At 41.7% G+C, this 21,832-nt stretch overlaps 1 protein-coding gene and 1 long non-coding RNA gene across 3 annotated transcripts; one reads left to right on the top strand and one right to left on the bottom strand.

Annotated features, from left to right (window-relative positions):
* Positions 1–2,263: 2,263 nt before the first annotated feature.
* On the bottom strand, positions 2,264–7,130 carry LOC147445681 (UDP-galactose/UDP-glucose transporter 2-like). Of its 2 annotated transcripts, XM_086525123.1 has the most exons (7): positions 6,503–7,123; positions 6,368–6,396; positions 5,296–5,497; positions 4,967–5,209; positions 4,777–4,878; positions 3,549–3,656; positions 2,264–2,873 (listed from the first exon to the last, which is right to left on the bottom strand). In XM_086525123.1, exons 1-7 carry the CDS (start codon positions 6,653–6,655, stop codon positions 2,544–2,546), a joined length of 1,167 nt encoding a protein of 388 aa, XP_086381249.1. In that variant the 5' UTR covers positions 6,656–7,123; the 3' UTR covers positions 2,264–2,543. The 2 variants fall into 2 exon arrangements, with proteins under 2 accessions (XP_086381249.1, XP_086381250.1); XM_086525124.1 differs by lacking the exon at positions 6,368–6,396 and having other exon boundaries at positions 5,296–5,469; positions 6,503–7,130.
* A 3,870-nt stretch (positions 7,131–11,000) lies between these two features.
* LOC147445682 (uncharacterized) lies at positions 11,001–21,080 on the top strand. The gene is made up of 2 exons (XR_015189799.1): positions 11,001–11,210; positions 20,784–21,080. It is a non-coding gene; the product is annotated as an uncharacterized LOC147445682 (long non-coding RNA).
* The last annotated feature ends 752 nt before the right edge of the window (positions 21,081–21,832 follow it).

Raw genomic sequence — 21,832 nt, forward strand, 5'->3', positions numbered from 1 at the left:
AAAAAATTAAAAATAAAATAAAATCATAAAGGCTCTTGATACGGTGCTCGCGTTTGCCACGGCCTCAAGCTCTAAATACAACATCGAGAAGTGAAGAGCGATCTCCCTCTTAGAAAATGATTCATTGATCTTATTAGATTGGTCAAGAGAAATTGTCACTAAAGGTTAGATATTTCGCCACCGTGAGGTCCCACTAGGGGTTGGAATCTCTAACAAGTAAAAGTTTCAAGGGATCATGGACAAAATTTGGAGCAAGATGAGAAGATGGGAGTTTGTACTCTTTCCCTTTCACAATAGAGTGAAGGTACTTATCCTTTCTCTCCAAATATTGAAAATATTCAAATGTAATTGGAAAGAGATTTTGAAACCTGTTAAACAGTTTTTATGGAAGAACAATTTCAAAGATATGACACCATGGCAATGGGGAAAATGAGAGTGGGTTGCCAGACCTAAGGAGCAGGGCAAAATTGGCATCCTCGACCCAACGATCCATGCGGAGGCCCAATGTGACCAATTTGTGGTGTCATTTGTGAATTTGGACTAGGGCTAGGCTATTATGATTTGGGATATGTTAAACAAGGTAAAGCTCTTTTCTTGAAGGGACCCATGGAAAGAGAGAAGCTCATTACAAACTATTGGCACCGCCTTGGGCTCGCGTAAAGATAGGCGACAACACGGGTGAGCTGGTGTGTAAATGTGCCAAAGCAATAGAAGCACTTAAATGGGGAGGGAGAACCAAATACTTCAAGAAATCCCATCACCCACTAGTCTCCCTGGATCTCTATGATCAGACATCTAGAGAGAAATAGACAAAAACATAAAAAACAAAGAGGGCTCACACATCTAACACACTGTTGGGGCAGAAACAGCTTGAGCCAGAAAGAGGCTGACTAGATGACTAATCAATACAACCTCAACGAAAGTGAAAGTCTTCAACAATGTGGCTGAAGGGCTTAGTACACTTATTGCACCTATTTGTGAGGCAAAACTGGATTGGAAAGCCTAGCATTGGCCCAAAAACAAGAATTTTTCTTTCCCCCAAGTAGTTGGAACGTACATCAACCTTGTTTACAAAGTAGATTGGTTCTCTTCGCTTAACAAACAATGGAGCTGTTGTGGCTTGAATCAAAGTGGGCGATAATAGCAATGAACATTTGGGATCCACAATTGCTTAGCTTAATGAAGTTCTTCCTTTGGAAGGTACTTTGAGGAGCCATTCCTACTTGAATCAAGGTGAAAACCAGAGGAATAGGCACGAACATATGTTAAGGATGCAAAGCAGCAATTGAAAACCCCAAGCACCTCTTCATAGACTACCTGTCCACGAGAGGGCTTGCAAAGAAAGTCTACAAATAGGTAGATCCCCTTTTTCAAGAATGATCTCCTCCTAGGAGGAAAGATCTTTAGAAGCCAAGCCATTTTGGTGTGCATGCAAATTGTTGGCTTCTGATTTCTTAAACAAACTTGGAAAGCGAGAAACATTCAAGTTTTGAAAGAAACCCTGAGACAACCAGACAAGAAATCATACACAATAGCAAAGATTGGATTTTCCCTATTAGTAAAAAACAAAAAAATTTGATAAATGGAAATAAACACTAGTGTCTTGTAGACACTAGCTAGTGGGGAAGTGGTTGCTAAGGTCATATCACATCTTGAATTGTAATTGTGGTTAGGCCTGGAATCTTTTCTATCTTTTGGCTCCTCAAGGCATAGATTGTGCTTGAGGCTTATTGTAAATTCATTCTAAGTTAATTTATCTCCACTCACAATCATGAGGATGGCAAAATAAAAATTTTAAAAATATAACCTTCCATACATGTTTCAATAATTCCTTAAGAGGAGGCAACAAAGCAACCAAATTAATTTTCACAACTACAACAAGCTTCCAAAATTCGAATAACCAGAACGTGCATACCAAAGTTATGTTAAACAACCTTCAAATAAAAAATAATGCAAATTGAATATTCTACACATTTCTTGTAAGGCCCATTTAAATAAAAAAATAAAAAATAAAAAATTGAAACAAAGTACCGTATGGATATGTATCTCTCTACTCTCTCTCTTTCTCTAAGATTCTATTTGTTTTTCATGTTTTCTATATGTAGTTTTTTTTTGTTTATTTGTTTCAAAATCTCAAAATATCCTATTTTACATTATTATTTTCTATTTTTGGTTTTTCACTTTTTATTTGTGTGTGTGTGTGTGATATTGAGTGCCAATATTTGTTTGGTGTGCCACATTAAACTGAAAGCCTACACACACATCAAAAATCAATGTAGACTTACAATCTTTAGTACATAAGAAACCATGAACATGCATGGTTGAATAGTCTTACAATGTGTACATTTTGGGGGGGGGGGGGGAAGAGAGAGAGAGAGAGAGCATTTGGCCAAGGAAAGATAGGTAGAACTCCCCTTGTTCACGAGGACGTCGGAAGCTCAATCCCTGCTAGACGCCATGAAGATCTTGTGTGTGTGTGTGTGTGTGTGTGTGTGTGTGTGTGAGGCTTAAAAAGATAGCCAACTTAAGCAACCTTACCATTTTCACTTAGAGATAGCGGAGGAGGTTAAGTGAGAGGACTCCATTGTATGATGGCTTTTAGAAGGGTCAGTTGAAGTAAAATTATGGTTGCTAGTCTCATGCAAGCTTTTGGAGGCGGCATTATTGCTGGCCATAGGGGTCTGAGTAGTATTGGTGGTGGTTGGCAAAAGGGCGTATGACGACTGCCTTGGCTTCTCAAATGGGTCCGGCATCATCTTCAATATGATACCCATGAAAATTAGCAGCAGACCTGTCAGATGCTGCCCTGAAAATGGCTTTGTAAAAACTAAATATGACAACAATAGCGTCAGCGCCTTCCTCGCTGTCGTCACCTGATCATCAATTTCATTGTCATCTACTCCGACTTGTACTTATATTCCCAAAGATTATGAAGCTGTAAGCTAGAATTTCAAATGGTATTGTGAGCTCTCAAGATGCATAATTCATTGTTTTTAGACATAGATGCCTCTATTTGTGCGCTTGCTGGTGAATAGTTTTGTCTAAGACACTTAAAGATAGATGTCTATTGTCAAAAAGATTAGACTGTGTAATAGTTGGGGTAATCTATCCAAAATGGATACAAGAGTATATTGAATTTTTTTGAAATTTGATGGGTTTCCACAGATTATAGGGGTATATTGGTAATTTTGCATAATATATAATCCAAAAATGTATTTTTTTGTATATATTAGAGAGAAGGGTCTTTAAAGACCTCAATGGTGTAAATATATCATGTATATAGCGATATTATTGATAATCTCTAATATGCACGTGATGCAGGGCACTTTTGATGAGTGATCGCCCTAGGCATATGTACACAGCTTCAAAACTCGCATACATATGAAGAAAAATAGGTGAATTTTGTCTGCATCATGCATTCATACACATGGATACATGCGTTTATATAAACAATCCAATTCAATATGGATACATCATTTATATGTGGTGAGTGATGGTGGACAAAGTTTTAAACTCTCAAATCTCTCAGTTTGTCGATGGAACATTACCATTGCAGTTGTTGCGGCACCGAAAATTGCTATGAGAGAAAGCACTGACAGCTGACCAACAAAAGTAGCCATGGCCTCAAAGACAAGAACGCCGTACACGTACAAGCTCTATCAAAAAACAAAGAAACCCAACAATGAAATATTGCACTTACACAACAAGATTTCGAAATGCATGTGTAGATGAGAGTGCGTGCATACATATGGACATGCATGAACAGATATAAGCGATACAAATAAGCTTTTACATCACTACTTAGACATGAACATGTATGTCTAGATGGCCCCTTTAACACAACCAGGCCGAGGCATAGTGATCTTTAAAGCACACAAACAAACATAATCATTACATTACTATAAGTCTCAAGTATGGGATTTGAGCCTACGACCAATAGCCCAATGCTCTACCATCTAAGCTACGCACCCAAATGTTATTGCGATATTATTGCTATTAATTAGCAACAAAATAGATTTCTATGTAGTAATAAAACAAAAAAGAACAACAATGGCTTGAGCATATCACGATGGCATTATAGTAGTGTACATAAATAAATGTTATCTAGGTAACTATCGCCAAGATTCCTTAACCTCGTTTGCTTCATGTCACCATTAGTACTGAAACAACTCAAATTTGCCAATACAATATTTCACAAGGATGTATACAAATGCACCTAAGGCTGGTTACAGACCGCGTGCCCAAGCTTGGGCGTGCAGATGTGGAGGCTAGGCAGTGTTTGCTGATACGCAGGGCAGAAAGGGCAGAGGACAAGGTCTTGGACAGGCGATACCCCCTACCCAAGCTCGGGCGGGGGTTGAGCTTTTGCCAGGTCAGCCAAAATCAAGCGGCGAACCAATGCGATGGACGCAGCTGCTGAAAATGATTTTGCTTTATGATAAAATAATGTAGCCAGTGTGTAATGCATGCCCGCCCATCATCAAAAGTGACGGGCACCCGCATTGGCAGTGTGTATCCAGCCTAAATGTCTATGGACACATACACAAATCACATGGCCTATACATATCCATAGAAAAGCCCACATATACAAATGGGCCTTCTGCTAATAGATAATCTTCTGCTAATACAAATAAATGTGCATGCACGCATACACATATCACATATAAATGTACATGCATGCATACACATATCACATGAACATGCCCACATATATGAGCATCCGTATATGCACACACATATATAAAATGGGCATTCCACTAACAGATAATCTTGTACCTTGGAGCAGGCTATCCATGCCCTAAAAATCTCCCCTGTCAAGACCATGGGTACCACTAGAAAGGGTATGCCAACAACAGTAGAGCAGAAGAGCATCTCCATCTGCAAATGTAGAACCATTTAGTGATTGCATGAGAGTTGGGTACTATATCTTGCAACTAAGAGAAAAGTTTGTGCAGTCTATCATTACTTGTGAAGTAGCAGGGTTCATGGTAAAAATGGCTTCTTGAAGGTTTCCCAAGAAGGCATCGAGCACAAGAGCCCCAGACACCATCACAACTCCAGCAACACTGAAGTTCGGAGAGATTTGGGCATCCGCAAGAGTGAACGCAATCAAACCAGTGACGAGCATTATCGCTGAAATGTACTCATAAAGCTTGTATTTCCTTCTGAGACCTGGTATAAATGCCCCCATAATCATCACTGGCAAAACCTGTTGAAAATGCGACGGCACAAGCTGAGATTGAAAGGTCCATAAAGGCAGGCTTATGTACTAGGTATGGACATCCTGTGTTATACCTTTGTTGATTTGAACATGATTTGAGCAGGGTAATTGAGGAACATTAAGGAGCCCTTTGTGAGTCCATGGGATCCCATCAATACGCCTGCAAGCTTCACATATGTTCTCCATGGATTCACTATATGCTTTGGCCTGAACCCTTGCCAGGCAATAAGCCCCAGATACACAAAGCTCTGGACAAATGTAAAGTACCACCCATAGCTGGTATATATATTCAGCAAAGAAAAACGTCGAAATGAACACTTGCAAATCAAGGCTCTCTCTCTCTCTCTCTCTCTCTCTCTCTCTCATATACAGGAAAAATCATTCTAAGTTGCCTTATAATGCTTGTGTACCCATTTCTTGGGGGGTTCACTATATGTAAACCCTCCATATCATGCGTTCAAGGCGGTAGTAAAATCCCCACAACTGTAGATTTTTCAAGAATATAATACACCCTTTTCTTTTTCAATCTGCGTACATCTACATATTTATGAGTGACACCCCTTTCAACTCGGCTAATCACATGCGGTTGTGCCAAACAGACTACATATACCTAGGTGCATCCAAGGTTAATGTAGATTCACCTTATAGGAAAGTGCAAGGTATAGACTCATGTTAGCCACCCACAAGACAAGATAACGATCAACTCCACCATGCAAAGTATTGATTAAATAGTACAACATTCCCATTTGGTCAAACAGACTTGCTAACAAGCTGCTCATGCATAAGACCTGATGTGTACAAACAAAGCTTCAATGCCTAAAAAGTTATCGAGCTATGATCCATAATCCACATGATAGCAAACCAAAAGCTCTCCATTGCTAGACATAGCATACAACTAATGAAAATCTTCACAAAACTCATTCCAAGCAAACACAGAGACCGTGAATACATTGTCCAGTTGAAGCTCAAATTCTAAGAGAAAAACCTTTGCACTCGCATCCTCTACACTGCTATTGAGCGATGATGATTGCATCATAAAAACTATATCAATGAAATTTAATGTACCGAACAAATTTCCAGAGGCAACTTGAATTGATAGACAAGAGTTGTGCATGGCACAAAGGCAAAGCATATAGTGTAACTTGCCTGAATTGAAGCTTGTTATATACAAATTCCTGCATATGAATGTTTTGTGATTATTAAGAATGGACAAAATAGTAATTGAAAGAGAGAAAGAGAGAGAGACAGACAAACAGACACAAAGAGATGGATGGTAACTACCTCACAGAGGCCGTTGATCATGTAACCGAAGAAAAAACCACCGCCGCAAATGAGCAGCTGCTGCCATCGCGGTTTGCCAGACAATGTGATGCCGAGCAGGCTGCTTACTTTCTCGGTGTCAGCATGATGATCTGCATGTGTTTGCTTCACCATAGCACTCTATATCTCCCTCCTTCTGAGTCTATGCCTCTTTCTTACTCTCTAGACGCACCCAAACGTGCAGACTCGATGCCCTTACGCACAAGTTATACAAACCCACTTGCAGAGAGTCTTTGTTTCTCGAGCCCAAACGTGCAGAAGTTATGTCCTTAGGCAGAAATTACACAAAACCACTTGCAGAGACTCTCTCTCTCTCTCTCTCTCTCTCTCTCTCTCAAACTAAGCGGAAGCGCTCTGTTTCTTTCTCACTGTCTGTAGTCTGACGTCGAACGACTCAAATGAGCCGATTGACTTGGTAGCAACCAGGTGTTGTGTGCGTGCGTCTCTCTACAGATTGGGAGATTGGGGGGAAGAGAGAGAGAGAGAGAGAGAGAGTGTGTGTGTGAGTGAGAGAGAGAGAGAGAGAGAGAGAGCGCGCGCGCATTGTGGCAATAGCAGAGCGTTTGCAGTGTTACATTCGCACTTTTGCCACATAAACCCACTTGAATTAGCACACATAAAATTGCTCTTCGAAAAAACCCATCATTGAAATTTTACGCCCACATTGAATTGCCATTTGGGGGGAAGGGAGACTCGCAGAGAGAGCGTATAACCGAAAGTAAATACCCCAAGATTTTCAGTTCTTGGCCCAATTTACATTTATTTCGCTATAAATAACACACACTCTCTCTCATGTTAGAAAACCACTTCAAAATTTTAAAAAAAAATTATGCATGTCTAGAAATTTTCCCAAGGAAAATAAATCTCTTTACACATACTCCTCCTTGAAGAAGTCCTGATTGCATCACACTAAAAAAAAATCACTATTTAATTTTGTGTTCCTCTTTTTAAAAAATAAAATTTTCACTAGAAATCTAAACTAATGTAATATGGTGGAAGGGGAGCTCTTTACACGTGTCAAATTCTGCGACATGAAGGCTAAACTCCAAAACTACGAAAAGCCTCTCTGCACACGATAAAGAGGGAGAGAGGCCGCAGAAGCCAAAGGCAACCGACCGTACTAGTTTAGCACAATCGTGTTCCCTTGTATGTGCAAAGAGCACGCAAACAACATTGTTTCTCTAAGAGTAACCCTAATGAGATAAGGAGACTAGGATAACCTTTCTCCTTACGATGACAATTATGCTCTTGTCAATGAGGATCGAGGGTGGGTCTTTACATGTCCACACACACGTTGTTGCGGTGCTACAACGCCCATTGGCAACAAGCGAGGACCCATTGCTTTGATAATCCCTTGTGACGTGTTGTTCTCTATTTACAAACAAAGATGCATCCATTGCTTTTTTTAAAATTAAAAAAAACATTTACTTGGCTTTTATTTTTGAGGGCAAGCCAAATATTTTTATCCAAAGGAAAAAGAAGGCAAGATGAGTAGAAAGCCTTGATTTTTAAAATCAAAAAGCTATTTACTTCAATTTTCAACTAAAATGTCCAAAATTCGATAAAGAAAAAATATTTATGGTCGAAAGAAATTACTACGAGGATTTTAAAGGAGTTTTATCGAAAATATGCGAGCATGAGGTGCATCTCTCTCAAGAGAGTGTAACCTCAATATTTTCTCTCACTAGAAAAAGCACTAGTTGCATCTCTTTCAATACATCAATATTTTCTCTCACTAGGAAAAAGCCAAGTTTTGGCCTCACATTTCTCACCTTTTTATCTAAGAATGTGAAAAGCCTCGCCTTTGGTTTCTTTTAAGGATGTTTTAGGAATTACGTGATTTTTAAAGGAGTTGGAAATTGTGTGCTTGACTTCACCCCTCCTAAAACGCAATACCATATGCCATGCTTTGCACGTACTAGAACCTCTTAGACCTTGCTTTCTCAAAACACTACAACTTTATGCTTCTAATAAGCTCTAAAAGGCAGGCCACATGTAGGATGTGGGTTTCAGTATTAGTACGAGTCAGGAGCACTCAAACCTTTTTTTTTTCAATGCTCTTTTTGGCCGGCCTTAGCGATGCTCCCCCTTTTTGCTAACGAGAAACCTTTGATTTTTATTTAAACTAGTCTTGCTTGGTGGGCCTATGTCGTACATAATCTGATAGATTTTGAAGCAATGTTGGTTACTGTTATTATCGTCTTGGTTTTTGTTGCGGTGACACGAGAAAATGAGTAGAAACAGTTGATAGGCACCAATAATAGCTCAGCTTGGGACTTGATGAGCATTCGGAAGAAGCAAGTTGTGTCCTATAGTGCTCCATATACGACTAAGGGCTGCTAAAGAGGGTAACTGAATTGAGCAAAAGGGTTGCAACTTAACCTACTTTGGTGCAAATTGCACCATTCAACCTAGTAATATCGACCATTTAGTCTCTAAACCGTGGAACCATCTTCGAAACACCCATCTTATTCTCAATCAAGCGTAGTTCAGTTTCCTTTATTTCAATATATAGATTGAATTGCCAGACTGTGAGAAACGAAATGCATGTCTATTGATTTATTGATAAGATGATTGAAATTGAGCATGCACTCGTGAGGAAAACATATGGTTAAACTAAACTTAAGGAAGCTTTGACAAACTCAAAAATACAAAAAATACAAGCAAAGTATAAAAATTGAACTATACTATTGACATGATGATCGTGTACGAATGTCATCCAATCATGCAAGCCGGTAGACAATGTTTGAGGTCAAGCTACAAAAAAGCAATGTGAATAGTTAAACATATCATCTTGCAATGAAAGGTCACAAACTGAAACAGTGCACGTCATGCAGAGGTGCCATACAAAAGTATGGTGGAGAGTTGGCACTGTGGTCTCTCCAAAAATGATAAGAAACAAAAGCCGTGCACGATCTCGTAGCATTTATGTGTTACGCCAAGCAAACGCGTGGTCATGGGGTGCTGGATACAGATAATGAACCTTGTAGTGTTGTCAAGATGGAGTCGCGCTTGTGCAATTGAAACATCCAGTGTTATATGTCCTCTACCATACACAAAACACACATTAAGAAAAATACATAAGATGTGGCATATTGATTAAGCTTAAAGAGAAGCATATCTAATTTTATATTATATGTCGAAGGTTCGCTACATAAAGAGTTATGGGTGCTTTTCGATAGATTTTCCCTTGTTATCTCTCTTCGCTCAACCATCAACTCTTTCTCCTGCCTTATTCTGTAGCCAGTTTCCTATTTGCAGTGCGCCTTCTCCTTGTAGACCAGGCAAGGCTTCTCTTCAATTATACAACTCGTCGGTCATGTAGTAGCATATTATCATACATAGGGTCTTTCCTCAAGAAGTCTACGAGTCTTTCTCCACGAGGCGGCCTCCTAGAGTCCGTTCACTTCTAAGCCTCCTAACACACACATTGCATCCTCACCATCAGCTCTTACATACACCCTTTTGTGCTAACTAAATGTGCTTGGTGGGCGTTGCTATGGAACATCTATAGAATATAACAAGACACATGCAGATTGACATTATGCATCTACCACTGAAGTAAACAAGTACAAAGTTCGCCAAATCCGCATTTGCAATAGTGATGAGCGAACTAAATGTGGTGTCTTCCTCTATGTCTTCCTTGTGGAGTCTGGCCACCACGTGATTCTCCCATGCTGATCCTCCCCTCTTTTGATCATACTCGGAGTCTTGCTCCCACATCCGCATTGCTTGCGAACTTCTCTCATGCTTGCCAACCGATCCTATCATGCTTCTCCCCTTTTATCATACTCAGGGTTCCTGCCCATAAGATCGCACCACGACGCCCTCATCGCTCACCAATTGATCTTCCCATGTTGATCCTGTCTCCAAATTGATATTCCCATGTTGATCCTGTCCTTTTCTGATCATCCTCGGAGTCCTACTCCCACGTCCTCATTGCTTGCAAACTTCTCCCATGCTCCTCCCCTCTGATTGTACCCAGAGTCTGTTACTCCCGCCCACCTCTGAGGTCCTCCTTACCATCATCGTCGTCGTTGGATGATTGCCTCCAAATTATTGATGGTCGTTTCCTGCACATGGCCACCCAACGCCTACCTCCTCCAACCACCAGCTCATCAAGTCGCACCATATCGCACAAGCATGGTATTATTGGGAGCTCATACGCAGAGTCTCCTACTCCGGCCCACTCTACCTCAGTGTCATCGCCATAATTTTTTGCTTACTAGATGACTGCTTTCGGATTACCGGTTATTTCATGGTGGGTGAGGTTGAAGATGACCAGCCAACACACAAGGACTTTCAAACATATTTTCATATAGAAAAAAACAAGTTTTCTTAGGTACACGTGCCCTTTCCCCAGGTAAAAGTGGACTTGAGTAAAGGGTTTAAATAGGAAAAGTTATTTCCTATATAGGATTCACAGGAAGCCTCTCTCTCTCTCTCTCTCTCTCCTCTTTTTCACTCTCTCTACCTTTAACGGCACACAACAAAGTCTTGTTCTAATTCTTGGCTGAGACTCAAATACTGCCGCGATTTTGCTCGCATTAGAGATACGCCTTACCCGCGAGCGCTGAGACGAGCTCCTCCTCGAGGTCCTGTGCATGTTCGCTCTCCAGCTTCTCTTTCTCTGCTGTTCGCCTTCCTCTGTGCTCTTTGATCTGCACAGGTGAGTCCTCGAGCTCGCCTGCACCTTTCTTTTGTATAGAGAGAGAGAGAGAGAGAGAGAGAGAGAGAGAGAGAACTTTCTTTAATTATTTACATGTGTGTGTGAGAGAGAGAGAGAGAGAGAGAGAGAGAGAGAGAGAGAGAGACTACTTTCTTTAATTATTTACATGTGTGTGTGTGTGTGTGAGAGAGAGAGAGAGAGGGAGATTTCCACTTGAATGTGTATATGTATTGTGTGTGTGAGAGAGAGTTTTATCTACTTGAAAGTGTATGTGTGTGCGTGTGTGTGTGAGAGATCAGAGAGAGAGAGAGAGACAGAGAGAAAGAGAGAATATATGTTTGTTTGTTTGTTTGTGTGTGTGTGTGTGTGAGAGAGAGAGAGAGAGAGAGAGAGAGAGAGAGAGAGAGAGAGAGAGAGATTTGGGAAAAATTAAGATAAAAATTCTTGACTGAAAATTCAAAAGAAAGGGTAAGAGTACGATAGAATTAAGATAAAAATTCTTGACTGAAAATTCAAAGGAAAGGGTAAGAGTACGATAGCGGGTCGGGGAGAGAGAGAGAGAGAGAGAGAGAGAGAGAGAGAGAGAGAGAGAGAATATTAAGGCCTACGAAAAGCTGCAATCGACCTATGAGACAATCTATGTACAATAGTGATCTGTTCTTTGATATCCCAAAATGAAAACCGAATTGGAAAAATATGAGAACTCTTAACTACTAGTTGGGGAAGCTATAGCTATGACACGATACAATATTTGATGTTCAATGATGTGGATATAACCCAAAACGTGTTAGGGTGGAGACAAGATGGAGCTCTATACTAGAAGTAATGCACCTCTATATGTGTCTGGTGTGTACTAAGTTTGATATGCACCTATCTCCATCCTGTATCAATGATGGGGTATAAGACGATATCTAGAAGCGATAGGGGTCGGCTCGTATTTGGGTGATCCTCGTCTCCATCTCCTGATGTAGTGGTGTGTGATCTCTGTCACTTCTCTGTGGTGGAGTCGGGACAGTTGAAAGCCATGAACTCTTTGTCTCTGATTGGCTTTCAGACTCTTTGGAAGTATGGGATCAACGTATAAATGGTGATGGAGGGGATGGAGATGGACGATCAGCCATAAAACAGTTAAGAAGGGCCAAGGCTGATGGCGTTGGAGGAGAGGGATAAATATTGGTCCTGAGAATGGGTTAATGAAAAGGAAGATTAAAGCATTGAGACTACATTCTTTTGGCATTCTATGGTCTTACCATCAGTAATGCCAAGTGCCCTACTAATGAGTACCTTTGTGGTTTTATTTCAGATTTTTCTCTTTGCATGAGGTTAGTATTGAGGTAGTATGTACAAGGCGCAAGCTTAATATGTACATGCCCTAAGCTTCCCGTCTGGCTTTAACTCGGGCACTTGGGAGCATATTTGTTGAGATTTATGCAAGGAAGGAGCCATTCTATGTTGAAGATTTAACGTATAATGATATGTTGAAGATCCCCATCTTTGAAGCTTCATGTTGGGTCCTCAGCAAGCACCCAATACAATATGATGTATTGTCGAATTGCCAAAGTGGCCTGAACTACTGAAAAGATTGTTGTAGTTATTAACTGTAAGGTTGATGCCACAACCTCCACTTACAAGTTTGAAATATACCAAGGTCTGATCCATATGACCTTAAAACAATCGTAACCTTCCACATTCAGATTTGGGACTATTCTTACTGATTTTTAGCCGGTTCTTGGTGCCGCTTCCGTTCTCTTCCCAAAACTCCAGCATCCAGTGTCTCCTAACACTTAGTGGATTTCTGCATTCTCTGTTTTCAGCACCCTTTTGCTGCTTTTTTTTAGCATGGCCAACACCTTCCCTTTGCCTTGTCAATGATTGGTCAGAGACCTTTCTTCTTCATAGGTCTCTATCCTCTATTTGCATTGGTGTGGTGCTTGCTACGACGTGTTTCCAGATCGCATTTTCAGCTCTAGGGATCGCCATCTCTTCTTGGTATGGGAAATATGCAAGGGCTGGCCCTTCCTAATGGGAAAACACCAGCAAGGGAAAACAATGACAAGAGGGAAAACGTTGGCAAGAACTCCCGTAGCCGGCCATGTACAAAGATGTCTTTAGTAGAGTATATGCAACCTAACTAATAGAGACCTAGTTCTAAACCACTTTAGACAGTTCATGATTTGCGTTTCTTCCCTGTTATGTTGCGTTTTCCATTGTAGGACGTTTTTTTGCTAGCCGTGGCGGGAAAACAAGGCCAGCATCATTTGGGATTCTGATTTCAGAAGCCTTGGGAGTGGAGCAGCTGTCTTTCTCTCACCATTCCTCTCTTCCTCCTACCATTCCTCTTGCTCAGCTAAAGCTTGCAAAGCTTTGACATCCGCCGCACCCGCCACGTTAAATTCGTGGTAACTGCTTGTGCCTTCTTGCACACGCATACGCATGTGTCGGACAAACCTCCCATACGATCAGTCACCGATGATCAACTGAGGTAGTACGATAGCAATGAACTCAAACTCTCCAAGCCCGGCAAGCTGAAAATGTTAATGGTGACTGATCTGATGCCCAAACTGAGACAAAAACGCAAGCTCTTCTTGGTCTGGGAAATACGCAAGGGCTGGCCCGACCTGATGGGAAAACACTAGCACATGAAAACGTTGACCAGAGGGAAAACGCTGGCAAGAACTCTTTGTAACCCGCCCTGTACAAAGATGTGTGCAGTAGAGGGTATGCAACCTAACTAACAGAGGCCAAGTTCTAAACCACTTTAGACACTGCATGATCTACGGGTTTTCCATCTTGTGTTGCGTTTTTCATTGCAGGACTTTTTTTGCTAGCCGTGGCGAGCAAACAAGGTAATTATCATTTGGGATTCTCAATTCAGAAGCCTTGGGAGTGGAGCAGGTGTCTTCCTTCCACCATTCCTCATGCTCAGCTGAAGCTTGCAAATCTTTGACAATCACCGCACCTGCCACGTTAAATTTGTGGTGACTGCTTGTGCCTTCTTGCATACGCATACGCATCAGTCAGACAAACCTCCCATACGACCAGTACACTGGTGATCAGCTGAGGTAGTAGGACAACAATGGGGAACTCCAACTCTCCAAGCCCGACAAGCTAAAAACATTTATAACTGATCTGATGCTCAAGCTGAGGCAAAAATGCAACCTCTTCTTGGTTTGGGAAATACGCGAGGGCTGGCCCTTCCTGATGGAAAAACGCCAGCAAGGGAAAACACTGACAAGAGGGAAAACGTTGGCAAGAACTCCCTGTAATCTGCCTCGTACAAAGATGTCTGTAGTAGAGGGTATGCCGTGGCGGGAAAACAAGGCAAGCATCATTTGGGTTTGTGATTTCAGAAGCCTTGGGAGTGGAGCAGCTGTTTTTCTCTCACCATTCCTCTCTTCCTCCCACCATTCCTCATGCTCAGCTGAAGCTTGCAAAGCTTTGACAACCGCCGCACCGGCCACGTTAAATTTGTGGTGACTGCTTGTGCCTTCTTGCATACGCATATGCATGAGTCGGAGAAACCTCCCATACGATCAGTCACTGGTGATCAACTGAGGTAGTACGACAGCAATTTACTCCAACTCTCCAAGCACGGCAAGCTGAAAATGTTCATGGTGGTTGATTTGATGCCCAACCTGAGGCAAAAACGCAAGCTCTTCTTGGTCTAGGAAATACGCAAGGGTTAGCCCTACCTGATGGGAAAACGCCAGCACAGGAAAACGTTGACAAGAGGGAAAACACTGGCAAGAACTCTCTGTAACGTGCCCTGTACAAAGATGTGTGCAGTAGAGGGTATGCAACCTAACAAACATAGGCCAAGTTCTACGGTTTTCCATCTTATGTCGTGTTTTCCGTTTTGGGACGTTTTTTTAAATAGCCATGGCGGGCAAACAAGGCAATTATCATTCGGGATCTTGAATTTAGAAGCGTTGGGAGTGGAGCAGCTGTCTTCCTTTCACCATTCCTCATGCTCCGCTGAAGCTTGCAAAGCTTTGACAATCGCCGCACCCGCCACGTTAAACTTGTGGTGATTGCTTGTGCCTTCTTGCATACGCATACGCATCAGTCAGACGCATACGAATACGGTGAAGTTCTCCATTGCTTCCTGTACCGACTCTTGACCTTCCATATTCAGTTTTGGGACTGTTTTTGCTGATTTTCGGCCGGTTCTTGGTGCCTCTCCCGTCCTCTTCCGTAGCCCTCCGGCGTCATGCGTCTTCTGAGCATTAGTGGATTTCTGAATTCTCTGTTTTCAGCCACCTTTTATTGCGTTTTTTGGCGTGGACACGTTGACAATTGCTTGTGCCTTCTTGCATACGCATACGCATCAGTCAGACAAACCTCCCATATGATCAGTTATTACTGGTGATTAGCTCAGGTAGTAGGACAACAATGGAGAACTCCAACTCTCCAAGCCCGGCAAGCTGAAAACATTGATAACTGATCTGATGCTCAAGCTGAGGAAAAAATGCAACCTCTTCTTGGTCTGGGAAATACGCAAGGGCTGGCCTTCCTAATGGGAAAACGCCAGTAGGGGAAAACACTGACAAGAGGGAAAACGTTGGCAAGAACTCCCTATAACCGGCCATGTACAAAGATGTCTTTGGTAGAGTATATGCAACCTAACTTACAGAGACCTAGTTCTAAACCACTTTAGAAGGTTCATGATCTACGTTTCTTCCATGTTATATTGCATTTTCCATTGCAGGACGTTTTTTATGCTAGCCGTGGTGGGAAAACAAGGCCAGCATCATTTGGTATTTTGAATTCAGAAGCCTTGGGAGTGGAGCAGTTGTCTTCATCCCACCATTCCTCATGCTCAGCTGAAGCTTGCAAAGCTTTGACATCCGCCGCACCCGCCACGTTAAATTCGTGGTGACTGTTTGTGCCTTCTTGCACACGCATAGGCATGTGTCAGACAAACCTGCCATAGGATCAGTCATTGGTGATCAACTGAGGTAGTACGATAGCAATGAACTCCAACTCTCCAAGCCCAGCAAGCTGAAAATGTTAATACTGGCCGATCTGATGCCCAAACTGAGGCAAAAATGCAAGCTCTTCTTGCTTTGGGAAATACGCAAGGGCTGGCCCTACCTGATGGGAAAACGCCAGCACAGGAAAACGTTGATCAAAGGGAAAACGCTTGTAAGGTGCAGTTGAATGAATGTTGTATTTTCTCAAGATTAGTGATCCATATTTTGCTCAAGGTTCCTTTTAGTTCTTATGGAAGGGAGAGCCTTCCGTTCTTTATGGAGAGTGTTGTGATCACGAACAAAATGGATGGATATTGTGCGTGCAAGTGTATGAGACTGAGAGAAAGAGAGAAGAGAGATACGACACCAGAGACGTTTTAAAACCCTCCTCCGAAGGCCCCACTCTCGTCGGCGAGAGAGGTCTACTTATGATTGCACAAAGGTGTACAATGCTGATGCATGGACTGATGCAACTCGTGACTATGCCGGTGACGACGACGATGACTTTAGGGCTGAAATCGGTGTCCTTCTATCTGGTGTCCACAAAGAGACTATGGCTGGAAATCTGGGACCACTTTGGGGTGCTGAAAACGCTGTTTTGGCTGCTGTCTTTGTGGCTGAAAAACGCTGGTTTGTTTGCTGTCTTTTGGCTGATAAAAACGCTGAGAAATAGCAGGTCTAGGGCTGCGTTTTTATGGCTGCAATCGAAGGCTGAAAACGTTGAATACTTGCTGCGACAGAGGGCTGAAAACGCTATCCCTGCAGTTCCCTTTGGCTGAAAACTATTGCTTGCTGAAAACTAGTGGAACAGTTGTCTTCCTCCCACCATTTTTTGCTAGCCGTGGCGGGAAAACAAGGCAAGCATCATTTGGGATTCTGATTTCAGAAGCCTTGGGAGTGGAGCAGCTGTCTTTCTCTCACCATTCCTCTCTTCCTCCCACCATTCCTCTTGCTCAGCTAAAGCTTGCAAAGCTTTGACATCCGCCGCACCCACCATGTTAAATTCGTGGTGACTGCTTGTGCCTTCTTGCACACGCATACACATGTGTCGGACAAACCTCCCATGGGATCAGTCACTGGTGATCAACTGAGGTAGTACGATAGCAATGAACTCCAACTCTCCAAGCCCGCCAAGCTGAAAATGTTAATAGTGGCTGATCTGATGCCCAAAATGAGGCAAAAACACAAGCTCTTCTTGCTCTGGGAAATACGCAAGGGCTGGCCCTACCTGATGGGAAAATGCCAGCACAGGAAAACGTTGACCAGAGGGAAAACGCTTGTAAGGTGCAGTTGAATGAATGTTGTATTTTTTGAAGATTAGTGATCCATATTTTGCTCAAGGTTCCTTTTAGCTCTTATGGAAGGGAGAGCCTTCCGTTCTTTATGGAGAGTGTTGTGATCACGAACAAAATGGATGGATATTGTGCGTGCAAGTGTATGAGACTGAGAGAAAGAGAGAAGATTGATACGACACCAGAGACGTTTTAAAACCCTCCTCTGAAGGCCCCACTCTCGTCGGCGAGAGAGGTCTACTTATGATTGCACAAAGGTGTACAATGATGATGCATGGACTGATGCAACTCGTGACCATGCCGGTGACGACGATGATGACTTTAGGACTGAAATCGGTGTCCTTCTATCTGCTGTCCACAAAGAGACTAGGGCTGGAAATCTGGGACCACTTTGGGGTGCTGAAAACGCTGTTTTGGCTGCTGTCTTTGTGGCTGAAAAATGTTGGTTTGTCTGCAGTCTTTTGGCTGATAAAAACGCTGAGAAATAGCAAGTCTAGGGCTGCGTTTTTATGGCTGCAATCGAAGGCTGAAAACGCTGAATACCTGCTGCGACAGAGGGCTGAAAACGCTGAATACCTGCTGCGACAGAGGGCTGAAAACGCTATCCCTGCAGTTCCCTTTGGCTGAAAACTATTGCTTGCTGCAGTCCCTTGTGGGCGATCCAAAACGCTAGATGTTGTGGGATGAGGGGCGATAGCAAAACGCTAGGGTTGGTTCTCTGTCGGCGAGGTGTTGCTTGTGGAAAACGCCAAGCTCCAAGGAGAGATGGCGATAGCAAAAATGCTGGCTGAATGAGGATGGGCGTTTTCCATTCCAGGTCGTTTTTTTAAATAGCCATGGCGGGCAAACAAGGCAATTATCATTCGGGATTCTGAATCTGAAGATTAGTGATCCATATTTTGCTCAAGGTTCCTTTTAGCTCTTATGGAAGGGAGAGCCTTCCGTTCTTTATGGAGAGTGTTGTGATCACGAACAAAATGGATGGATATTGTGCGTGCAAGTGTATGAGACTGAGAGAAAGAGAGAAGAGAGATACGACAAGTGCGACGTTTTAAAACCCTCCTCCAAAGGCCCCACTCTCATCGGCGAGAGAGGTCTACTTATGATTGCACAAAGGTGTGCAATGATGATGCATGGACTGATGCAACTCATGACTATGCCGGTGACGACGATGATGACTTTAGGGCTGAAATCGGTGTCCTTCTATCTGCTGTCCACAAAGAGACTATGGTTGGAAATCTGGGACCACTTTGGGGTGCTGAAAACGCTGTTTTGGCTGCTGTCTTTGTGGCTGAAAAACGCTGGTTTGTCTGCTGTCTTTTGGCTGATAAAAACGCTGAGAAATAGCAGGTCTAGGGCTGCGTTTTTATGGATGCAATCGAAGGCTGAAAATGCTGAATACCTGCTCCGACAGAGGGCTGAAAATGCTATCCCTGCAGTTCCCTTTGGCTGAAAACTATTGCTTGCTGCATACGCATCAATCAGACAAATCTCCCATACGATCAGTTACACATACGCGTACGCATACGCTCTCCTTGGCTTCCGTTGAAGTTCTCCATTGCTTCCCATACCAACTCTTGACCTTCCACATTCAGTTTTGGGACTGTTTTTACTGATTTTTAGCCGGTTCTTGGTGCCCCTCCCGTCCTCTTCCACAGACCTCCACCGTCATGTGTCTTTTGAGACTTAGTGGATTTCTAAATTCTCTGTTTTCAGCCACCTTTTGCTGCGTTTTTTGGCGTGGACACCTTCCCTTTGCGTTTTTTGGCGTCGACACGTTAACAATTGCTTGTGCCTTCTTGCATACGCATACGCATCAGTCAGATAAACCTCTCATACGATCAGTTACTGGTGATCAGCTCAGGTAGTAGGACAGCAATGGGGAACTCCAACTCTCCAAGTCTGGCAACTATCTTCCTTCCACAAGTTCTAAACCACTTTAGAGAGAGAGAGAGAGAGAGAGAGAGATGCTATATAACGAGGTTTGGCTAGATGGATGAAAGGAATGTATCCTTGCAAAGATGTCAATGCAACTACAAGTGTAAGCATAGCTCTCTTGGCTATCAGTATGTCAGCAGAAGAACGTTCTATGAACATCTTCGTCGTGAACGGGATGGACATCTTCATCCAAGTGTCATAAAAGAAAGTCTCCAACAAAACCATTCTAACACCTTGCCAAGTGTGGAAGCCGCAAACGGTTCTTACACCTTGCCAAGTGTTGAAGCTGTAGCTGAGTCTACTCCATCAAATCAAGCTCAACGAAGATTTTGGTGTAATTGCAGAGCATACTGCTATGGTGGTAGATTTGTGGCTCCATCCACATATAAGAGACACCAAGAGGCTAATGCTAAATATCAAAGTTTGTGCTCTACTGACATTCCAAGCTCTTCAAATCAAGAGAATGACATCTTGTTATCAACTCCTACATCTTGCGACGCTTTAAATAGTCCATATTCTTCACATGAAGAGAATGATAGTGTGCCATTGGTGGATCCAGTTTGTGAGGAGCATATTTTAACAGAGGCTGCGCATGTCAACGAACACTACATTGAAGAAACTACAAATGGAGATCATGAGAGAGATCACGATGAAGACACACAGTTAAATGATAAGATTCTTCAGAAGATCATTGAGATGCAAGCTTTATGGGATGAACATCAAGTCTCCATTGAGTTTCAAGACCGTATGCTTAAGCTTTTGTTTGACAAAAAATCAAATAAAAATTCAGAGAGTGCGTCTTTGCAAGTGCCTCAACAAGATGGTGAAAGTATACGCAAAAGCAATAGAGAACGGAAGGTAGGTTTTTCAAAGTATTGAACAAATCACTCATGAAGATATCTTTAAGTCATGTACTAGTCATAATCTCAAGTATACCACTAGCTATAGTTCTCTCTCCACTCATTCACTTATGTAGTCTCTCTCTCTCTCCCCTATATACATACACTCATTCTTATCGATACATTTTGTTGTTTTATTATGTTTATATTTGTTATGTTTTTCTAGATGAGTGAGAAGCTTCGTAACTCCACAACTTGTAAAAAGCCAAGGCTCTTATTAAAGAAAAAGAGGAGACAGGTATTTTAATATAGAGAATTTAGTTAATGTTCTACTTTAATATGTACTTGTAATTTATATATCTTTTTGTTGAAAATGTCAATGGCGACGGTTCTTCTTGTTTATCAAATGACACAATCCATGATAAAGTAAGTTTTTATCATTTCATCAGCATTCATTTCTCCTATTACGAAAATAGTCTTTGGATATTTGATGTGTTGAAGCTTTGACTAATGAACATTGATTTTGTGCAGGTATCCCTCCTTCTAACTGTTGAAGAGAAAGAGACGATCCTCTTAAAGTATTTTGATCTTCAAACAATAGAGGATATGTACTTAGTTTTGAAAGCTAGTTTTTTCAAAATTAGGAAGGAGGAGACTACATTTAGAGACAATAAGAGGATACTCACATTGGATGAGATGAGAGAGAGCTTAGTGGAGTGGTTGCTTTCTACGCAGAGAGTGATTTTGAGAAGACAACTTGGTCACGATTTGACATTTGATGAAGTGGACATTGTGTCTTTTTAAACAATTCAACATAAGTTTTTCTTTTCTAGATTTCGTTAAATTATGAAAAAATGATGTGATTGTGAACTGCAATTGATTGGAATTAAGAAGTCTTCTTACGGTGTTTTCGTTTATGTAATATTTAATTTTCTTCTTCATAAAATATGCTTTCTAGCTCTTAAGTATTCAAAATCATTAAGAGAATTCTCCATATTATTTACTAGTAGATAAAATAGGGTTGGAATTAGCAAATTAAAAATGCTACATTTATTGTTAGTCTAATAAGGTTATTTTCTCAAGTGCCATATTTACTACGTAAGAAGTGTTTTCCTATATGGACAATATTTTCTACATAGTAAAATGGTATGGGTGTCGGCTTGACGTCCGATTTTTCTATATAGAAAATAATTTTCTACATAGAGAATTATTTCTATATAGGAAGATGTGGAGAGGAAAATTTCCTATATAGACTACCTAGTAAATGTTTTATTTTTTCTAGTTTGCACTTTTCCTACTTATGTTCATTTCTACCTAGTAAATAATATGGAGAATTCTCTTTTTTTACTATCTAGGAACATGTTTGAAAGTCCTTGTGACACTAACAAATTTTCAAAGCAGCCAGTGTTGGCTTCCAACTCTGGAAGCAACCGGATCGTCGTCGTCAGCTTCTGTTGCGCTGCTTTTCAGTGTTCATTTAAAAAGAGTGTGTAAATTAATTTGGGTTGAGGGCAATGGTGCTACGCTGCGCAGCTCAAATAATAAATTGAGGTTGCTCAAGATAAAGCCATGTGGCTCAA

This window comes from Adiantum capillus-veneris, chromosome 12 (assembly GCF_014529385.1).
Source record: "Adiantum capillus-veneris isolate H3 chromosome 12, ASM1452938v2, whole genome shotgun sequence".
Classification (NCBI taxonomy): Eukaryota; Viridiplantae; Streptophyta; class Polypodiopsida; order Polypodiales; family Pteridaceae; genus Adiantum; species Adiantum capillus-veneris.